Genomic DNA, 21942 nt, shown 5'->3' with positions numbered 1-21942 from the left:
CTCCCACGGGCCAAATACAGGAACTGAGCACTAAACGTATCCTGACAGTAACAGGTAACACACTGAGTAAAAGAGGAATCCATACCCACGACAGACGCGACGCTATGGAGGACACTGCCACACCCACCCCAAATTCTCATGTTGGAGACCTCACCCGAAACTTTGACGGTAGTTGGAAATGGAACCTTTGGGTGGTAATTAGGTTTAGACAAGGGCGCACGAGGGGGGCTCTCCTGATGGACTTAGTGCCGTTGCAAGAACAGACACTGAGCTTGCTTTCTCCCCCCCACCCTAGAGTCTCTGCCATTTGAGGACACCGCGAGAAGGCACAAGTCTACAAGCCAGGACGTGGGCCCTCAGCAGGGAACCAAAGGGCCAGCACCCTGATTCTGTACCTCCCAGCCTCCAGAACTGTGAGAAATAAATTCCCATTATTCAAGTCATCCGGTCTGTAGTATTTCGTTATACAAGTTCAGGCTAATATGCATACGTAACACACAGCAACTGTGATGAGGTTCAGGATATCTACACAGTCTCAAAGTACCTGTCCACAAGGTCTTTACTAAATATGAGGGCAAGACAGAAACTTCAGTTCACGGTACAGAAGGCCAGCAGCCATCACCTTCCTCTAGTGCTAAAGCACCAACAGTAACAGGACGAATCAAAACCACAGCATCACTTCTACAGAATTTCTGCCCATTTTTCTCTTACGTTTGAGATTCGTTCAGTATAAAAAGTAAAAAACAGGGGCGCCTGGGTGGCTCAGTCGGTTAAGCGTCCGACTTCAGGTCAGGTCATGATCTCACGGTCCGTGAGTTCGAGCCCCGCGTCGGGCTCTGTGCGACAGCTGGGAGCCTGGGGTCTGCTTCAGATTCTGTCTCCCTCTCTCTCTGCCCCTCCCCTGCTCATGCTCTGTCTCTCTCTGTCTCAAAAATAAATAAAAACATTTAAAAAAATTTAAAAAAAAAAGTAAAAAACAAAAAACACCAACAAAAACAAAAACCCAACCAACCAACCGACAATCTAAAATGTCACTCTCTTTGTTCCTGACTAAAGAGCAGAAGTCCCGTTGCTAATGCTAATTCTTAGAACTCCGCTTGGTTTTAGACGTCAGCATAACTTATTTATATCCACCCTCCTAGGTGCCATTTTTCATCCCCATCAAAGGAAATTAACAGTAAAAATGTTACATAAATTATCACATCCTCTTCAAAGTGTTTTTGCTACTTCATAAAAAAATTTGCTTTTCTCTGCTTAATAGTCCCCTAGTCCTTGGAGATCACACAGCTATTTGACATTGCTGTTTTGCTGATCACACCGATGATCCAATCCCAGCTGGTAAATCACGTTACTCCCGAGTTCGTTTCCATTCATGCTAACATCCTCCTCGACTTGAACATTCTCTGAAAGCCATCTGACAACATCATTTCCAAGGACGCTCTGCCACTTATTTTTTCAATTCACTGGACTTGTCGGACTCGCTGCTTTCTATTTTTAGATTACTGCTTTTCCAAATTTTCTTCTTCACAATTCCCCCATAAAAGCCTCCAGAACTGGGCGCTTTCAATTACTATGGCTCGTGGTCTCTTTAGTTGTCACCATCCCCAAATCTTATTTCCAAAATGCATCTCACACGTAAGCGAGGCCTCCCATGGAGTGTGAGAACACGGTAAGCAAACCTGAATTAAGTGACTTTGAATGGGTGGAACAGAAGAATTACAAGTACTGATAGGGTGACGGATGGGTGAACCTTGGAAACACCACGCTAAGCCTAAGAGGCCGCTCATAAAACACCAATCATATGCAAGCCCAGACAGGGAAGGACGCAGAGACAGAAAGTAGATGAGTGGCTGCTTAGGGCTGCAGAGCAAGAAAACAATGGCGTCAGAGCTAGAGACACAGGGTCTCTTCTAGAGGTGCTGAAATGTTCCGAAGTTGAGTGTGATGCTGCTTGCACGTATCTGTGGATATACTGCAAAGCACTGAACTGTACACTTTAAGTGGGGGGCCTGTATATGAATTGCATCTCAGTAAAGCTGTTAAAAATGTAAAAGTGAATTAAAAACACACGTATTCAAGTTTCGCTTGAATTATTTGAACCTGCCTCGTTCCCCAGTTACAAATTTGCTAAGAGCTGTACAAACTCACATCCAGGTGAGGCGACGCCACTGACACACGCGCCACCACCTCTGGTGATAAAAGGGGTCCTTTGTCCCCATCTGGGCAACTGGTAAAGAGACACTCTCTACCAGGGTTATTTTGGGACTGTGTGATTTACATTATGCAAAATCTTCTGGAACACAGCCATCAGGTAAACAGGTTTTAAATCATCATCATCAGTAATCTCCTTCCTCTTAAAGTCACCTCTACGCCTCTGAGTTCTCAGGCGCCTTTCGTGTTGAGGTTTGAACTACTTATCGCCAGTCCGTCTGCCATCTGTGCTGCTTCCGGCCAGATTTGCCTGCCTTCCTCTCTATACGTAGGTCTATTAGTGGAAACATTTCCCTAAACTGACCCTTGGAAAGAACGTGTGTCGGCATAAAAAGGGGGAAAGTTGTCAGTTTGATCATTTTTCCGTTCAGTTTAGGAAATAGTAGACTGGGGAGCCATTTCAATGGAAAAAGAGAGTATTGAGAACAGCAAATCATGACTCGGGAAAAAAATGAATTTAAAAGATAAGTTCTCCAAAAAGGGCATCGGAGAAGGGCTTGGAATTCCTAGAGCAGATGTCACAGGACAGGAGGAAGAACAGCAACTTGAGCAGGAGAGACCCCGCATCCCACCCTGAGCAAGTTGTCCAGCCTGTGCATGAGGAGGGGCCAGACTGCATGACCAGAGTCCCCTCCACGGCTAACAGTCTCCCCTTCTAAACTCCAAATGCTAAGTGCTCTTACCTTCTTCTTTAAAATGACTCTCTGTGTCTTTGGTGAGACATCCAAGACCAGCTCTGCACAGGTGGTGGCCTTGCTGGAAGCCACAGGCCTTCCTGTCCCCTCCTGTAAACTGGAATTAAAACAGTCATATGTACATATGTGTATATACATATACTTGCACATATATACAAGTACTCAGCAGCAAATGCTTAAAACCTCATCTGTAAAGGGGAGACTTTTTTTCCATCACGAAAGAATGTCTAACCCAAGTTGCAGAAAGATCAAGGTTATGTTTCCAGATTCATTTGCCAGAAAACATACTAACATCTCCCCTCTCCTGATGATTCTAGTGCCTTACAATTCAGACATAAAAGAATGACTATATAGCTTCAGCACCCCCTCCTCCCAAATTAAGCCAGACATTCCAAGGGTCCAAGAATTAGCTCTGCTTTTTGCCAGACAGAAGATCAGCATCACTGCATCCCTAAAGCTTGGCAATGAATCAGAAGTCCCTCTAGAATGAAAAGAAAACAAGGGGTTCATATTCACCTTCCTCCAACCCGATCGTGTTGTGTTTCTCTGTGGCTTAAGAATCGTAAGTTTTATGGAATGTTGCAGCCTACCTACACTTTGGGGTATTTTTTTTAAAAATATTTTTTAATGTTTATTTTTGAGAGAGAGAAACAGAGTGTGAGCGGGGGAGGAGCAGAGACAGGGAGACACAGGATCCAAAGCAGGCCCGAGCCATCAGCACAGAGCACGATACGGGGGCTCAAACTCACAAGCTGTGAGATCATGACCTGCGCCAAAGTCGTACACTTAACTGCCTGAGTCACCCAGGCGCCCCCCCTCCCCCACTTTAAGGTATTTTGGTAAGATTTTATTTAGATTATTCTCCTTTTTCCACTAATCTCCATCATCAAAAAAGGGACCGATGAATTGGGAGTTAAAAACTAGTTTTCATGACCAAAAAAAAGGCACAAGTGACAAAAATAAAGACATAAATTAGATTTCAACAAAATTAAAAAACTTCTGACCTTCAAAGGACACCATCAAGAAAGTAAAAAGATCATCCAAAGAACAGGAGAGAAGATATGTGCAAATCCTATATCTGATACAGAATTTGTATCCATATTATATAAGGAACTCTTAAAGTTCAACAATAAAAAGGTGAAAAAAAAATTTAAAAATGAGAAAAGGATTTGAATAGACATTTCTCCAAAGATACACAAATGGCCCATTAGCAGAGGAAAAGATCCTCAACATCATCAGTTATTAAGGAAACGCAAATCAAAACCACACTGAGAAGTCATCACACACCCAGTAGGATGGCTACAATCCAAAAAATGTAAAATAGTGTTGCTAGGGGTGTGGAGAAGTCAGGGCCCTTGTATGTTGCTGGCGGGAATGTAAAACGATTCAGCTACTGTGGAAAATGGTATAGTAGTTCCTCAGGTTAAAACACAGAAATACCACAGAACCCAGCAATTCCACTCCTACATATACACACAAAGGAATCAGAAACAATTACTTAAACCAATACATGCATAGGCACATTGATAGCAGCACAAAGGCCAACAACAGGAGACAACACAGATGTCCATCAACAGCTGAATGGACAACAGAGTGTGGTATGCCCATACAGTGGAGTATTACTTGGCCACAGTAAGAAGGAAATCCGTGCTGCAATGTGAACGAACCTTGAAAATATTAATGCTAAGTGAAAGAAGCCAGATACAGCAGGTCACATATTTATGAATCAATTTACATGAATTATCTGGAATAGGTCGATCCTTAGGGACAGAAAGTAGACTGGTGGTTGCCAAGGGCTGGGGGGAGAGGGTAATGGGGAGTAACTGCTTAATGGGTTCGGTGTTTCTTCCTGGAGGGATGAAAATGTTCTGGAACTAGACAGAGGCGGTGGCTGCACAACATCACGAATGCACTAAATGTCACTAATGGTTGATTCTTAAATGGTTAATTTTATGTTATGTGAATTTCATCTCAATTTAAAATAAAAACCAACAAAAACAAAAGTTGTCTCTTCCCCAGCATTTGTTCTCTCCCCAAATGCAAAAACATAGTGTCTTATATACTCCAAAACATGGTTCAATCTCTCCTCACACCAAGATTCTCAGAACCTCCCTTTTTATCTGCCCCAAATCTGTCCAACCCATTAAACTCATAATCACCCATAAGGATTCTTCAGTTAAAGAGTGTAATAACTACTGGAATTGAACTTAAGAACGTAAAGAGAAAAACATGATTAACAACCAGATTAAGAACTGGCTTTTCAGGCACTAAAACCTTAAGCATGTCATGCTGTCAAGTGCCATAATCTTTCAAAAGAAACAAACAGGCTGGCTTAATTATAACAAAATAAACATCCCGGCACCATTATTTCCAAAGAGAACTGCAACAAACAAGGAAAAGAGTGGCTATTCTAAGTAAAGATGCCCGTTCAATTCATTACTAGTGAAATCTGGACTCTAGGTAGATGAGAGGTACCGCCAGGCAGAGAGATTATTTTTGTGAGCCGCAGGCAGATAAAAAATACCATTCATAAGCAAAACTATTCAGAATTTTTGGAAAGGAATCTGACTTTAAGTGTCCTGTCCATCCGGCGATTTACATTTGTAAAATGCTCAAGATTTAGCTATTTTCCCTGGTTTTTCCACAGGTACATCTTAAAATTGGCCCCATCACCAGGACAGAAATAATTGTATTTATATGTTGGTGAAATGACTACTTTTTGAAAGCCCAATGTTTTGAATCTCTATGTGCCAATCTAACAACAGAATTAGAATAAACTTGCTATTCTTCACCTGAGTTTTCTAGATACAGCTAACCAGATGTCAGTGAAGATTATAATTCTAAGGCAACTGGAATTACTGTCAAGTTGAGCTACTTCGGTTGGCCATAGGTGATAAAATTAAGATAGACTCTAAGTGTCTGCTTAACCAGTATTCTCAATGGGAGAGAAGAGTCAAAACGATTTGAGTAATTATGATAAAGATTGGTCAGTTTCAAATGAGGAAAGACATAAAACAAACTTAAAACCAGCAGCAAGAACTTTAAAAAATACATTAAAAATACCACCTTAAAAAAGAACTGAGGATATTGTGAGACTAATATCTTATGGGAGGAATGTTAAATACTAGAATGGATTATTGGGGAGATCATTAAAAAAAGAGCAGTCTTGCCTCTCTAGATAAATTTAATCTAGCCAGAAGACAAGGGTTTAGCCTAAGACCTCTCAAGATAGACCCTGAGCCCAGGATTTGGTAAAGAATGGAAGGAATCTTCCTCCATCCTTTGAGCCTCTTGAGGATTGCTTAAAATTTAAAACCAGTTACGAATTACAGCCTTCTGCTTTATGAGAACAGTAACGGAACCCAGAATTACCCAGAGAATGTATATGTAGCAGCAATGTAAATGAAGTTTTCATAATAAAGCTGTCGGTTATCCTGGAAATCGTTCATGTTGCAGTTGAGCTCTGAGGAGCCTGCCCCTTTGACGGTCAGCGTGATAAAAGGAGGCAGAGTGGGTTCATCCCAGGCATAATCCAATGAAGTCATGGGCTTCACTTCAGTTCGGAGCCTGGGTTCAGCTACACCATGCTGAGTGAAGACAACCGGAACCTACGGTAAGGGCAGAGAGGATACAGAGGACTTTCATTCAGAGTGGTGTCACTAGAAAGTGAGTCAGTGCTTCCTAAATTTAAGTTCCAGACCCTTCCCAAACAAATCCTACATTGGGCATAACCACAATCACGAGGGCAGTTCTCTCGTCTCTTCAAATGCCTTTCTCTTTAAAAAAAAAAAAAAAAAAAAAAAAAAAAAAAAAATTATTTCTTTATCTATCGTGAGAGAAAGGTGGAGGGGCAGGGCCAGGGAGAGAGGGAGAGCATGAGTCCTGAGCAGGCTCTGCACTGTCAGCACGGAGCCCAAAGCAGGGCTCAAACTGAACCGTGAGATCATGACCTGAGCCAAAATCAGGAATCGATGCTTAACCTACTGAGCCACCCAGGCGCCCCTTCAAATGCTTTTCTAGTCATCTTTCAAACTGCAACGAGCCCAACAAGTAAAGGACACAGACCATCTCTTCTACCCTCACCCCTCGTGATACGCTCTGAACTCGGAAAGGAATAAAAATTCTAGAATTCGGCTATGGGAAGTCACATACTATAAGAGGTGATTATTCAAAGGCATTATTTAAAATGGTATCTTCTTTCCATCTTGGCTTTACTTGGAAGATTTATAGAAATGCTCACTGTAACTAAGCAATATAAAAATGCCCATTCCCACGATCACTGGACTGTCTGATTCCAATTCCTCTCTGTCTGTATGGAATGTCTACAGAGGGTACATGTCCACCAAACAATACAGTCAAAATGATTGGGGGTGGGGTGGAGGTGGCTCTGAGAAGTCACTTCCGGACAAGGCTGCCCAGCAATCAAAACAACCAGCAGAAACCACCTCCAGAAGGTAAGGATGTCTAGGGTTATCCAGTTGAGGAGATCCCCACATAGGTTTTTTTAAACCCAAGTTTAAAATGTATTTCATCATTATCCTCAAGGCGGTACAAACTCCACCTTCCCGCAAGTGAAACAGCCAAACTGGCTCACCACCCTGCTCGATACCTTAGAGAAGTTGTCAATTCGGAAAGGAGGGGGTAACTGGTCTGTGTCACTAAATGAGATCCTATAGGTAGCTCCTCGAAGAGTAATTTCCACACGCAGGAAGAAGCATTTTCCCAGAGTATCTCTGCAGAAAAAGGAAAGAAAGAGACTGCACAACATGGAAGAAACAAGTTACAGTTCACTTTCTTATACTTCTCACAATCCTGATATTGCCTGGACTTCAACTAACACCAGTGTGTGCTCTTCCATCACATTAAAAAGGTAGAAATTGACAGTGTAATCACACAGAATAATAAAAAAGAATTCAGTCAAGCAACTTCTGTACGGCAGTTTGTCACGCTACAATAAGATCTACATATTTTACTTAGTGGATACGTTTTGGGTAGTAGTGCCAGCCTAGCAAATGAGTAAAAATTGGTTGAACTCCATAAAATTGTTGATATTAGACTGCTTTGACATAAAAAAAAAAAGAGCAATTTCACATAGTTCAAACTAATATATTGATGCTATTGATAACCAAGGTTTTCACTATAGGATGAGGGAAGGTGAGGAGAATCCACCAGTAGTTACCAGCAAATAAATATGATTTGTTATATATATGTACATGTATATGTGTATCTGTATTTAAATATAGATAGATCACTTGAGAGAACGAAGAAGCTCTATCTTACAAAAGAATATCAGCTAATAAACACCGAAGAAACGACAGAATTAGAAAAATCACCATTTTGCAACCACCAACGAAATCACTGATTCAGGTAAGAACCATCAGACCACTGAGTGAAAGATTTTGGGGGAAAATACAGTCTCCAATTATTCCCCCAATGGCTTACTATGGTTTACAAAGAAGTAAAGGTAACTTGACAATAGAGACACCTGGTGGACACCATCCTAATCATATGATGACTGAATTTAGCAACATCAGTAAAGGGAGCAACAGACATCACAGGCTTCCTACTGACGCAACGAGAAACACACACCACAACATAGGTAGTATTCTTACCAAAAAAGGTTCAATTAAATCTATGTATAGGAAACTGTCAGAAAAATCCAGAAAACATACAGGGTAACAGAATGGATAATTAAACAAGATCCATCTATACGTTGTTTACAAGATACCCATCGTAGACCTAAAGACACCTTCAGATTGAAAGTCAGGGGATGGAGACCCATCTGTCATACTAACAGAAGCCAAAAGAAAGTCGGAGTAGCCATACTTATATCAGACAATCTGGATTTTAAAATAAAGACTATAACGAGATGAAGAAGGGTATTATATCATAAGTAAGGGGTCTATCCACCAAGAAGAGCTAACAATTATAAATATTTCTGCTCCCAACGTGAGAGCAAATACATATATACACACAAATATATATACACACATACGTATACACACACACACACACACACACACACACACACACACACACACACATAGTGAAACTCATTGATAATAATACCATAACAGTAGGGACTTCAACACCCCACTTAGAGCAATGGACAGATCTTCTCAACAGAAAATCAACAAGGAAACAATGGCCTTGAATGACACACTGGACTGGATGGACTTAACAGATATATTCAGAATATTTCATCCTAAAGCAGCAGAATACACATTCTTCTTGAGTGCACATGGAACATTCCCCAGGATAGATCGCATACTGGGTCAAAAATGAGCCCTCAACAAGTTCAAAAAGATTGAGATCGTACCATGCATATTTTCAGACAACAATGCTATGAAACTCGAAATCAACCACAAGAAAAAATTTGGAAAGACAACAGAAACTTGGAGACTAAAGAACATCCCTGTAAAGAATGAGTAGGTTAACCAAGAAGTTAAAGAGGAAATTAAAAAGTACATGGAAGCCAATGAAAATGATAACACCACAGCCCAAAACCTCTGCGATGCAGCAAAGGTAATCATAAGAGGGAAGTATGTAACAATCCAGGTCTTCCTAAAGAAGGAAGAAAAGTCTCAGATACACAACCTAACTTTACACCTTAAAGAGCTGGAAAAAGAACAGCAAATAAAACCCAAGCCAGCAGAACATGGGAAGTAATAAAGATTAGAGTGGAAATCAATGCTATCAAAATTTAAAAAACAGTAGAACAGATCAATGAAACCAGGAGCTGGTTCCTCGAAAGAATTAACAAAACTGATAAACCCCTAGCCAGTTTGATCAAAAAGAAAAAGGAAAGGACCCAAATAAATAAAATCAAGAATGAAAGCAATCACAACCAACACTGCAGAGATACAAACAATACTAAGAGAATATTATGAGCAATTATATGCCAACAAATTGGGCAAACTAGAAGAAATGGACAAATTCCTAGAAACATATAAACTACCAAAACTGAAACAGGAATAAATAGAAAATTTGCACATACCCATAATCAGTAAAGAAACTGAATTAGTAATCAAAAATCTCCCGAAAAAACAAGAGTCCAGGGCTGGATGGCTTTCCAGGGGAATTCTACCAAACATTTAAAAAAGGGTTAACTACTATTCTTTTGAAGCTGTTCCAAAAAGTAGAAATGGAAGGAAAACTTCCAAACTCATTCTACGAGGCCAGCATTTCCTTGATTCCAAAACCAGACAAAGAGTCCACTAAAAAGGAGAACTGTAGACCGATTTTCCTGATGAATGTGTATGCAAAAATTCTCAACAAGATTCTCAACAAATCTCAAAAATATCTCAACAAGATACTAGCCAACCAGATCCAACAATGCATTAAAAGACTTATTCACCATGATCAAGTGGGATTTATACCTGGAATGCAGGGCTGATTTAATATCCACAAATCAATCAATGTGATACATCACATTAATAAAAGAAAGGACAAGAACCACACGATCCTCTCACACAGAGAAACATTTGACAAAATACAGCATCCTTTCTTGATAAAACCCTTCAAGAAAATACACATAGAAGGATCATACCTCAAGATCATAAAAGCCATATACAAAAGACCCACCGCTAATATCATCCTTAAAGGGGAAAAACTGAGAGCCTTCCCCCTAAGGTCAGGCACACGACAGGGATGTCCACTGTCACCACTGTATTTCAACATAGTATTGGAAGTCCTAGATGCAATCAGTCAACACAAAGGAATAAAAGGCATCTAAACTGGCAAGGAGGAAGTCAAACTTTCACTCTTTGCAGACAACCCAAAATATTCTACCAAAAAACTGCTAAAACTGATTCATGAATTCGGCAAAGTCACAGGATATAAAACCAATGCACAGAAATTGGCTACATTTCTATACACCAACAGTGAAGCAGCAGAAAGGGAAATCAAGTAATTGATCCCATTTACAATTGCAACAAAACCCAAAAATACTTAGTAATAAACCTAACCAAAGAGGTGAAAAACCTATACATTGAAACCTATAGAAAGCTTATGAAAGAAATTGAAGACGACACAAAAAAATGGAAAAACGTTCCATGCTCATGGACTGAAGAACCAATATTGTCAAAATGTCAATACTACCCAAAGCAATCTACATGTTCAATGCAATCTCTATCAAAATAACACCAGCATTCTTCACAGACCTAGAACAAACAATCCCAAGATTTCTATGGAACCAGAAAAGACCCCAAATAGCCAAAGCAATCCTGAAAATGAAAGCCAAAGCTGGCAGTATCACAATCCTGGACTTCAAGATGTATTACAAAGAGGTAATCACCAAGACAGTAGGTACTGGCACAAAAACAGACACTCAGATCAATGGAAAAGAATAGAGAACCCAGCAATGGACCCATAAACATATGGCCAACAAATCTTTGACAAAGCAGGAAAGAATATCCAATGAAATAAAGATAGTCTCTTCGGCAAATGGTGTTGGGAAGACTGGACAGCGACATGCAGAAAAATGAACCTGGACCACTTTCTTACACCATACATGAAAATAAACTCAAAATGGATGAAAGACCTAAATGTAAGACAGGAAGCCATCAAAATCCTAGAGGAGACAGCAGGTCAACCTCTTTGACCTCGGCTGCAGCAACTTCTTATTCAACATGTCTCCAGAGCGAAGGGAAACAAAAGCAAAAATTAACTATTGGGACCTCATCAAGACAAAAAGCTTCTGCACGGTGAAGGAAACAATCAGCAAAACTAAAAGGCAACCTGTGGAATGGGAGAAGGTATTTGCAAGTGATATCTCAGATAAAGGGTTAGAATCCAAAATCTAGAGAGAACTTAATCAAACTCAACACCCAAAAAACAAATAATCCAGTGAAGAAATGGGCAAAAGAGATGAACAGACACTTTCCCAAAGAAGACATCCAAATGGCTAACAGACACATGAAAAAATGCTCAAAATCACTCATCATCAGGGAAATACAAACCAAAACCACAATGAGATACCTCCTCACACCAGTCAAAATGACTAAAATTAACAATTCAGGCAATGACAGATGCTGGCGAGGATGCAGAGAAAGAGGATCTTGTTTGCATTGCTGGTGGGAATGCAAACTGGTACAGCCACTATGGAAAACAGTATGGAGGTTCCTCAAAAAATTAAAAATAGAACTACCCTATGACCCAGCAATTGCACTATTAGGTATTTATCCAAAGGACACAGGTGTGCTGTTTCAAAGGGGCACATGCACCCCAATGTTTATAGCAGCGCTGACAATAGCCAAAGTATGGAAAGAGCCCAAATGTCCATCAACAGATGAGTGGATAAAGAAGATATATAGATATGTATATAGATATATATATGTGTATATACATACACACACACACACACACATACATACATACAATTGCTAAGTATTACTTAGCAATCAAAAAGAACGAAATCTTGCCATTTGCAACACTGTGGATGGAACTAGAGTGTATTATGCTAAGCAAAATTAAAGAAAGGCAAACAACATATGACTTCACTCATATGTGGAATTTAAGATACAAAACAGATGAACATAAGGAAAGGGAAGCAAAAATAATATAATAACAGGGAGAGGGACAAAATATAAGAGACTCTTAAATACAGAGAACAAACAGGGTAGCTGGAGGGGTTGTGGGTGGAGGGATGGGCTAAATGGGTGCTGGGCATTAAGGAAGACACTTGTTGAGATGAGCTCTGGGTATTATATGTAGGGCATGAATCACTGCTTTCTACTCCTGAAATCATTATTGCACTATACGCTACTTGGATGTAAATTAAAAAATAAATATATTATTAAAAAAAAAGAAAAATTCAGAGAAGAGAACATTCTATAAGAAACTGGCTTGGAATCTTTAAAATTTTCTTTTTTTTTTTTAATATGAAATTTATTGTCGAATTGGTTTCCATACAACACCCAGTGCTCATCCCAAAAGGTGCCCTCCTCAATGCCCATCACCCACCCTCCCCTCCCTCCCACCCCCCATCAACCCTCAGTTTGTTCTCAGTTTTTAAGAGTCTCTTATGCTTTCAATGTCTATAAAGACCAAAAAAGGAAAAGTAGGACTACTGTAGATTAAAGTGGATGAGATATGTCTGCCAAATAAAATGCATGACCTCTGACTGAATCCTAGATCAAGGCAAAGGGTGTTATGCTATGAAGGTATTTCAAAAGACTATTTATCAGGGCCACCTGCTAGCTCAGTCAGTAGAGCATGTTAACTCTTGATTTTGGGGTTGCAAGTTTGAGCATGTTAGGTGTAGAGATTACTTTAAAAAAAAAAAAAAAAAAACAACTATCAGGGGCACCTAGGTGGCTCAGCTGGTTGAGCATCCAACTTTGGCTCGGGTCGTGATCTCACATGTGAGTTTGAGCCCTCATCGGGGTTTTAGCTGTTAACACAGAGCCCGCTTTGGATCCTCTGTCCTCTCTCTCTGCCCCTCCCCAACTCTCTCAAAATAAATAAATAAACTTATATTAAGTTTATTCAGTGTGTAATGTTAGTATATTTATTTAGAAAAATGTCCCTGTATTTTTTTTTTTAATGTCTATTTTTGAGGGAGAGAGAGAGAGTGTGAGCAGGGGAGGAACAGAGAGAGAGGGAGACACAGAATTCAAAGTGGGCTCCAGGCTCCCGGCTGTCAGCACAGAGCCCGATGCGGGGCTCGAACTCACGAACTGTGAGATCAAGACCTAAGCCAAAGTCAGGCACTTAACCTACTGAGCCACTCAGGTACCCCAAAATGTCCTTGTCTTTAGGTAGATAAACTATAAGTTTTTATGGCTACACTAACAGGGTGACTTCAATTTACACTCAAATGGCTCAGAGAAAAAGTGTGTACGTGTACATGCATGGAGACAAAGCAGGATACAGCAAAGTGCTGATGTGTAGTTAATCCAAGTGAAAGATAAAGGGGTGTTCTTTGCACTACCTGTAAGTTTTCTGTAGGTTTAAACTGTTTCAAAATGAAAACACAGGGAAAGGAAAAGAAACAGAGGGTCTTTGCTCAGTATCTTAGGACTGTGCGCTAGAACCCCTCCGAAGGGTTGACAAACGTATACAAGCCACCTTCGTTCCCCACATCCACACCTTTTCTTTCCTTCCTTAGTCACGAGCAACTTTTGCTCAATTCTAAATTGGCTTCCTCTTCTCACACAACATTTCTAGGCGACCTCCACCCAAGCAGTATATAAACCCCTGGTGGTTTTAGCTACAGAACCAACTCCTCACCTCCCCGCCCGCCATTAAATCTCGTGGGGATACAGGATACTAGCAGACTAGCTTCTGGGTGGAGCAGGGGTAAGCACACCGGCCCCCTAACCACTTGGCTCCCTCATCCCCTGAAGTCACCTCCTCAACCACCCCCGACAACTCCTAGGAACACAGCTTGAAAACCCCTTTACCAGACGCAGTGAACTCTGATAAGGGCCAGAGCAAAAGGAAACTAAGAAGGGCACACCACTGACCGCCAAGAAAAAAACAAAAAAACCCTCAAATAATACATGTTTTAAAAAGTCAATATAGATATTATTTTGCATCATCTCTTTTTATATCAGCCATGCTTCCGTTCCCTTATAATAATGTTCTCAATGCAGAACTAACCATGAAGTATAAAAGCTTACATTATGCTTTTAAATGCATCAAAATAGCAATGATTTCAGGGTCTTTAGCCTCAAAAGCATTTGATGAAAGAAATTAAACAGAATGGGGCACCTGAGGGGCTCAGTCGGGTAAGCATCTGACTCTTGATTTCAGCTCAGGTCATGATCTCACAGTTTGTGAGTTGAGTCCCGCATTGGGCTGTGCGCTGGCAGCACAAAGCCTGCTTGGGATTCTCTCTCTCTGCCCCTCGCCCCCCCCCCCACCCCCACCCCCACCAATCCCACATGTGCGTGCCCTCTCTCTTAAAATAAATAAACTTAAAAAAAAAAAAAAGAAATTGAATAGGACACAAATAAATGGAATAGCATTCCACATGTACAAATCCAACTTAATATTGTTCATATGAAAATGGGGCCCCAAGTGGATCTACAGATTCAATATACTCCCTACCAAAATCCTAAGTGATTGTTTTTCCAGAAGAGAAAATTTTACCCTGAAATTCTGATAGAATCTCAAGGAATCCCAAACGGCCAAAATAATCTTAAAAAAGAACAAAGTTGAGGGGCTCCTGGGTAGATCAATCAGTTGGGAGGCCGACTTCAGCTCAGGTCATGATCTCACGGTTCATGAGTTCGAGCCCCACATAGGGCTCTGTGCTGACAGCTCAGAGCCTGGAGCCTGCTTTGGATTCTGTGTGTGTGTGTGTGTCTCTCTCTCTGCCCCTCTCCGCTCTCTCTCTCTCAAAAATGAATAAACATTTTAAAAAATTTTAGAAAATGGGGCACCAGGGTGGCTCAGTCGGTTGAGCGTCTGACTTTGGCTCAGGTCATGATCTCACAGCTCGTGAGTTTGCGCCCTGCATCAGGCTCTGTGCTGACAGCTCAGAGCCTGGAGCCTGCTTCGGATTCTGTGTCTCCCTCTCTCTCTGTCCCTAACCCACTTGCATTCTGTCTCTGTCTCTCTCAAAAATAAATAAACATTAAAAAAAAAATTAAAAATTAAAAAAAATTTAAAAACATCTGATAAAAACAGAAAGAAAAAATTCATCCTGTGGTAGCTGAGGCTAAATTTGTTGATTTTTCTTAATAAGGACCTGAGGGTCACTGGGTTGGGCAAGAAAGGCCAGACGATTTACTAAAATACCACCAAGTGAGACAAGAGTATACACAGTGTGCAAGAATACACAAAACCATCTATCAACAATGTTAGCATCTAAGTGCAGACACAATTCTCAGAGTTGCAGGCAATCACGAGCTCAGCACTACCCATTGGATTTATAACCTCAGACCATAGCAACTGCACAATGGTCAAAACTGTCAACATGCCTTTAATTCATTCCATCGAAACATTCGGTCACACTTACTTGGTCACCACAAATTTTAAGAACTTAGAGCCAGAAACATAACCACCCATTTCATAAAGGGCAGTATTACTATTTACTTCGTAGATATTTCAAATTTATATGATACATTACTGCACCTGGAAGAGGACTACGTTTTGTCTAAATACAGTGTCTGAATTTACCTCATGTTGATATGAAAGGAATTATTCTTATTGACTTCAAACCCTCCAGACCAAATACAATTGGGAACATCCATCAATCTGACACACAAGAGCTGATCATAATCATTCCGAGGCCAATGGAACACCACGCTGGAACCAGGAAGGGTGGAAATGTAACCTTCAGGATTGGCTGTTCCCTAAAATATAAAGGATCACTGTCTTTAGTCAACAAATACAAGTCAAGACAGTAAATGTTTGCTGAGTAACTGCCTAGTCTGGGCCTTGCTCTCTACCATGAGCTACTTAGGGTACCAAAGGCATAAAATGGTTATTCACATCACAAAACTTAACAGTGTTGATGGGGAGATAAATCATGGCATTAAAACCCACTGTACTGTTAAATAAACACTGGTCATTCTTCAAAAGTAAACGACTTACCTGTCCTCTGGCAAATTCCCTCTGTGCAAATGCAAGCTTGTGAGATGATTTATTATCTAACAGGTACCGGGGGGCAAAGATGACCATACAGGTGTCAATATATCGACCTCGGCCTTTCTTGACATCAATACCTACAAATAATAAGAGCCACTTCCATGAATTCATCAGAAGACAGAAAATCCATGGTCCAACAAAAAACAATAGGCTTCACAATTACTTAGTTTCTCAGAGAAAATAATTATGTCACCCAGAGCCTCTATGAAACCTTCCAAGAATGGAATGAAATCAATGAGTACACTCCAAGTATTATTCTTCATGCCCCCTCAGGTCTTGAAAAATCTCAGTGGTGATACCAATATCGTTGTAATTCCTGGTTTCTCACTAAAGGGTGCACCATCACAACAGCAACTAAGGCACGCAGGTGTTTAGCCACAGATACCTATGGTCTCCATTTATGAAGTGGACTACTAAGATAGTTTATGTAATACACTTTTGTTTACATCTGAAACACAAAATTTCCTCCTTGAGAACTTGCTCCTTTTACATGATATTGCAGAAATTTCAGATTACTTAACTGGATCCTGCACAGCCCTGAATGCAGAGGACTCTTCTCTAGTACTTTCTTTTAGCTCGCTGCCCAAGAACCCAGCTGGGACATAAAGTTAAATATCATAGGATATACTCATTCACAAGCTCAATGATTCCAGCACCTACCATGTACTGAAAAAATAGAACAGCAAACAAAACACATGCCAAGAAAACAAAGTCATAATCAATCAGATGGAAATCTCACAACATTGGATCCCAAGGGAAGAAAGAAGGGAAACAGCATGGAATTATCTTAAAAACTCTGATGACAATTTTAAAAACTACAAAACTCAGTGGGATAAGTTATTCATTCATTCAGACAATAAATAGAGCAACTATATTCAAGGTACTAGGGTTATACAGTGATAGCAATATTTACAGCTAGAAATAATTTTAAAAAATAATATTTATTGAAAATTTTTTTAAGTAGGCACCATGCCCATGTGGAGCCCAACATGGTGCTTGAACTCACGACCCTGAGATAAAGACCTGAGCTGAGATCAAGTCGGATGCTTTAACCGGTTGACTGAGCCGCCCAGGCACCTGTTTATTGAATTCTTAATGTATGCTATGTTTCTACCAAAGGCCCTACGTTTAATTCTCATAACACGTCTTGAGTCAGTATTTTCACTTTTCACTTTCTAGATGAGGAAACTAAGGCATACGGGAAGCTAGGCAACTTGCACGAGGTCAGACAGCCAGTAAGTGGCACAGCTGGGTTCAAACCCAGGCACACTGTCTCAGGAGCCCTGCTCATATTCTGATGAGACATACATAAGGACCGTAGTCAGCAGTCAACAAGTGTTAAGAACCATAAAAAAGGAAGAGATCTTAGGACAGGACAACTAGGTTCCCTGAATGTCCCAACATAACCCCAAATAGAAATATTCCAGTCTGTTAACTCCATAATTCACCTGTACTGGCTTGAAAAACCTGGTGTTGCTTTAACCTAAGGCTTCAAACTACCTAAAAGACTGAGCAAATCACAAAAACAAAGAGAGTCTGAAATTCTGTGTCTAAGAAATGCTGAGTAATACTTAAACAGGGAGATATACCCTATTGTTTTTTTTCTGTAACAGACAGGAAAGCATTGTCAGAAATCTATATTGATAGCTAGCTGATCTCAACCACTACAAAGTCTGCCCACAACAAATATATTCTTTTTTTTTTTTTTTTTTTCTTTAAGTAGGCTTTACACCCAGCATGAAGCCCAACGCAGGCTTGAACTCAGGACTGTGAGATCAAGACCTAAGCTGAGATCAAGAGTCAGACCCTCAACAGACTGAGCCACTCAGGCACCCCAGGATATGTTTAATTTGATATTATAAAAAAAGACTACTGTATCAATGCTCAATTTTTAGAAAAAAGCAGGCTTTTTGTTTCCTTTTTCATCTTAGATAGCCTTGGCAACCCCCCAATAAATATCTTTATCTGATAAGATAAAAATGTTCAAAATCCTTCTTTTTGGAGGCACATATAAGGCTAACTGGCAAGGTCCTCCCAGGCTCTTTATCTTGGGACTTTGCTTTTAACTATTCCTGACAGGGAGCTAGCTATCTATCCAATTCTTCAAAAATATTCAAGCGAGAGATTCCACAAATTTCCATGATAATACATGCCAAGATCTCACTACGCTAGGCATTACCAAGTCCCATCCTGCCCCTTCTATTCCTTTCTTTGGTGTAACAACAAAATTCATATCCCAGTATTGTTCCAAAAAACATACGCAATGACTTTTAATAAGCACTCCTCGCATAAAAGTTTCTATGTGTGCTCACTGCGTATTTCTGACTGGAGACTTGTGTCTCCGCAGGAACTCTGTGGTCCCTTAGTGCCAGCCGCTTCAGAAGGGCACAACTTCCATTCCTCCCTCAACCTCCCTTCTGGCAGCTTCTAGCCAACCTCTGGTATCTTTCTTTAGGAACTGTGTCAAGGGCAAGATATCCCAGTAGACAGCCAAACACAGCATGAAGCAGCCTTTGCTTCTTCAAGAGAGGAGCAAACAGATGCAAAGACAAAGGACAGAAAATGATCCTCAGCAAACACACACACACACACACACACACACACACACCTTAAAAAAAAAAAAGGAAAGAAAGAAGGAAGAAGGAGAGGGAAGAGGGAAGGGAAGAGGGAAGGGAGGAGGGAAGGGATGTGGGAAGGGAGGAGGGAAAGGGGAAGGAAAAGGAAGGGAAAGGAAGGGAAAGGAAGGGAAAGGGAAAGGAAGGGAAAGGAAGGGAAGGGTCCCCAGCTGGAGGATCACAGAAAGTTTATTTCTTCTACTAAAAATCTTAATACCAACCTTAAAGAAGACAGTTTCCATATCAAGGGAGAATGCATATAAATTCATGTTCCAAAAACAGAAGAAGGAAGCTGGACTTGGAAGAGGCTCTTGCTAACATGCCCTCAAACAAATATACCCTTTGACCCTCCATGGGATTCAGGGTAAACAGCTTCATACCACCTTAGTTCTTCCTTCTATAAAGTGACTATATCTACACCGTCCAATTCCAGCTGCCATTGATCATGAACGGCTACTTAAATCCATTAAGTACAACGAAAGATTCGATTTCTTGGTCACACTTACCACGTTTCTTAGCAATGTACTCTCGCGTGCGTGCTTGGTGGCCACGTGTGGCTAGCACTGCAGGGCTGGACAGTGTGAAATGGAGCACTGCCATCATTGCAGAGAGTTCAATGGGCAGCACAGTTCTAGATGGTTTTCCAACATCCAACACTCAACAGAGCTTTGAGATGTTTGGAAATTATGTACTAAAGGAAGGGTACGCTGCTAACATATTAAACCCGAGACATATTTAAGTCAAGCTTAACTCTTCAGAAAATCTTTGGAGTTGAGCATTCCTGATGGCTAGGAGGCATACAGACCAGTGTTCCCCGCTTCCCTCCCCACTCTCCACCTCCACAAGCTAAGCTACTTTACGGGCTTCTAATTACTATAACTGCTAAGTGCATTTTATTATATTTTCTGCTTCAAATGCATACACCCCAATTAGAATCCTACTTCTGACCCAGACTTGCCCTTTGCGTCTGGGCAAGTCACTTAACCTCTCTGCTTCAGTTTCAAGGTGAACAATGCTTCTTGCCCTCTGAGGGTTTGCAAGTTTTAATGAATGCGTGGGAAATGGTTGGAGGATGAAAAGCATTCTAAGTGTTCCTATTATTCCCATGAAAAACAAGGATTCAAGCCAAACTGATACTTTCCTAACACAGGTGAGTCTGAAATTAAACAGAGCCCCAGACCTCAAAAGGGCAGTGTTTATGTGGCTCCTGAGATCCCTAGGAGAATAGGTCTGTGTTGATATCAATCTAGCATTCGGAGAACAGATACCTGACCCAATGCCAAACGAGAAAATCAGCACTTGCAGCCAGGCCAAAACGTATGGCCAGCTTATTCCTCCAAGCCTGAGGTCATCGGCCAATGGTTCTGATTCTCCCGCTGCTCCAAATGTAACCCACCAATGTTATAGATCAGCCCTGGGCGGTTTCCTTGCTGGATGACTTTCAAAGCTCGGACACCACTACCGCCATCCAGTGAGAAGCCCTGACACCAGCCCGGCATGCCTTCCGGATGAATCCCCCTTCCGATTCGCATCGTGCAGCTGTGGGGCAGAAAAGCAGAGATACATGTATTCATCCATAGGAAAGTCTCATCCACCTGTTCTAATCAGGGACCACTGCTACAGCTACCACCCGAAACGGAACTCTAATACTGGCTCCTCCTCACTCTCGGGCGATTCCCAAACACAGCAGGCCAACAACCAGCGGGCAACACCCTATCTTGGAGGCAGCCACGGCACCACAACGCATGAAATGTGCTGACATCTATAGCTAGACACGCTAGGAGAAGATTCAAGGATTCTATGAGCATAAAGCATAAGGAAAATGCTACGATACCTCATTCCTCTGAAAAACAAGAGTTCAAGGCAAACTGATACTTTCCTATCGCAGGTGTTTCAAGGGTTTGTGAAAATACCTTGAATGTAAGAGAAAAGTGTACACGTGGTTCTGCACACACAAAAGTAGAGAGGAGGCAGCTGACGGTATGTTCTTTCTCAGGCCTGGTACTGTTACAACGGCAAAGCATTGTTACGTGGGCCAGTGTCTTGTCAGGGATCCCGGAAACGTAATTTTTGAGTATGTGTTCCGGGTCTACCACCAATGGCCACGTAACCTTGCACGAGTAACCCTCTCTGAGCCTCAGTTTCCTCATCTTAAAGTAAAACAGTATTTCCTGCCCTGTCGAATCCATTGGGATGTTGAGAGAATCAAAGGTGATGGTCTATGCAGAAATGCTTTGGGAACTGTTGAGTTCCCTGGATACGTCAAAGTGGGTCACAAATGTCAAGTCCTAGATCTGACACTGTCAGAATCCCCTCAGGAAAGGTGTGAGACATGGCTTGCCGACGTGCCAAGTGGCTGTATGTATCTCCCACCATGTCTAGCACCCCGGTCAATCCCCCTGACTCCAGGGCCAACCGAGACTGCAGCCCTCCCTGGGAGACATATCTGCGCCCACTGGCACCCAGCGCTCCCCGAGCCTTCCTAGGAAGGCTGCAGCACATCTCTCCTCCTCTGTGACAGCAAATGGCACTGTAGCGCCATCACCTGTGCTCATGTCTCTTTGGAGGAAGGCTCCAGATTAGAAGACCCCTATAAAAAGCAGAATGTCAAAACCAAGAACAAAAGGGAATTCATGCTCCTACCACATGCTCAAAGGCAGGTCATCTAACTCTCCCAACGGGTGCTCTTCCCGGCCTTTCAGCATGCGATGAGGGCTCTGAGATCTTGAAATGGCACCGTTTATGTCAAGGGTAAAAGCGATGGACCCTGAGCCCTTACACAAATCGCCCTGGACTGGGTCAGTGGGGTGGCTGTTTTACCA

General features: G+C 41.4%; 1 protein-coding gene across 3 annotated transcripts in view; it reads right to left on the bottom strand.

Moving 5' to 3' along the window:
* VPS13D (vacuolar protein sorting 13 homolog D) overlaps nt 1-21942 on the bottom strand; it is a 255302-nt gene that overhangs the window by 118813 nt on the left and 114547 nt on the right. For all 3 annotated transcript variants that reach the window (XM_042998018.1, XM_042998020.1, XM_042998021.1), the window contains 6 exons: nt 20517-20659; nt 16452-16582; nt 16035-16210; nt 7516-7639; nt 6279-6514; nt 2895-3003 (listed from right to left, as the gene is read on the bottom strand). In XM_042998018.1, coding sequence (XP_042853952.1) covers nt 2895-3003; nt 6279-6514; nt 7516-7639; nt 16035-16210; nt 16452-16582; nt 20517-20659 — 919 coding nt within the window. The remainder of the gene's footprint in view (nt 1-2894; nt 3004-6278; nt 6515-7515; nt 7640-16034; nt 16211-16451; nt 16583-20516; nt 20660-21942) is intronic.

This window comes from Panthera tigris, chromosome C1 (assembly GCF_018350195.1).
Source record: "Panthera tigris isolate Pti1 chromosome C1, P.tigris_Pti1_mat1.1, whole genome shotgun sequence".
In the NCBI taxonomy this organism is placed as follows: Eukaryota; Metazoa; Chordata; class Mammalia; order Carnivora; family Felidae; genus Panthera; species Panthera tigris.
The sequence above is the reverse complement of the archived record's forward strand: the minus strand, read 5'-3'. Positions and strand labels throughout refer to the sequence as shown.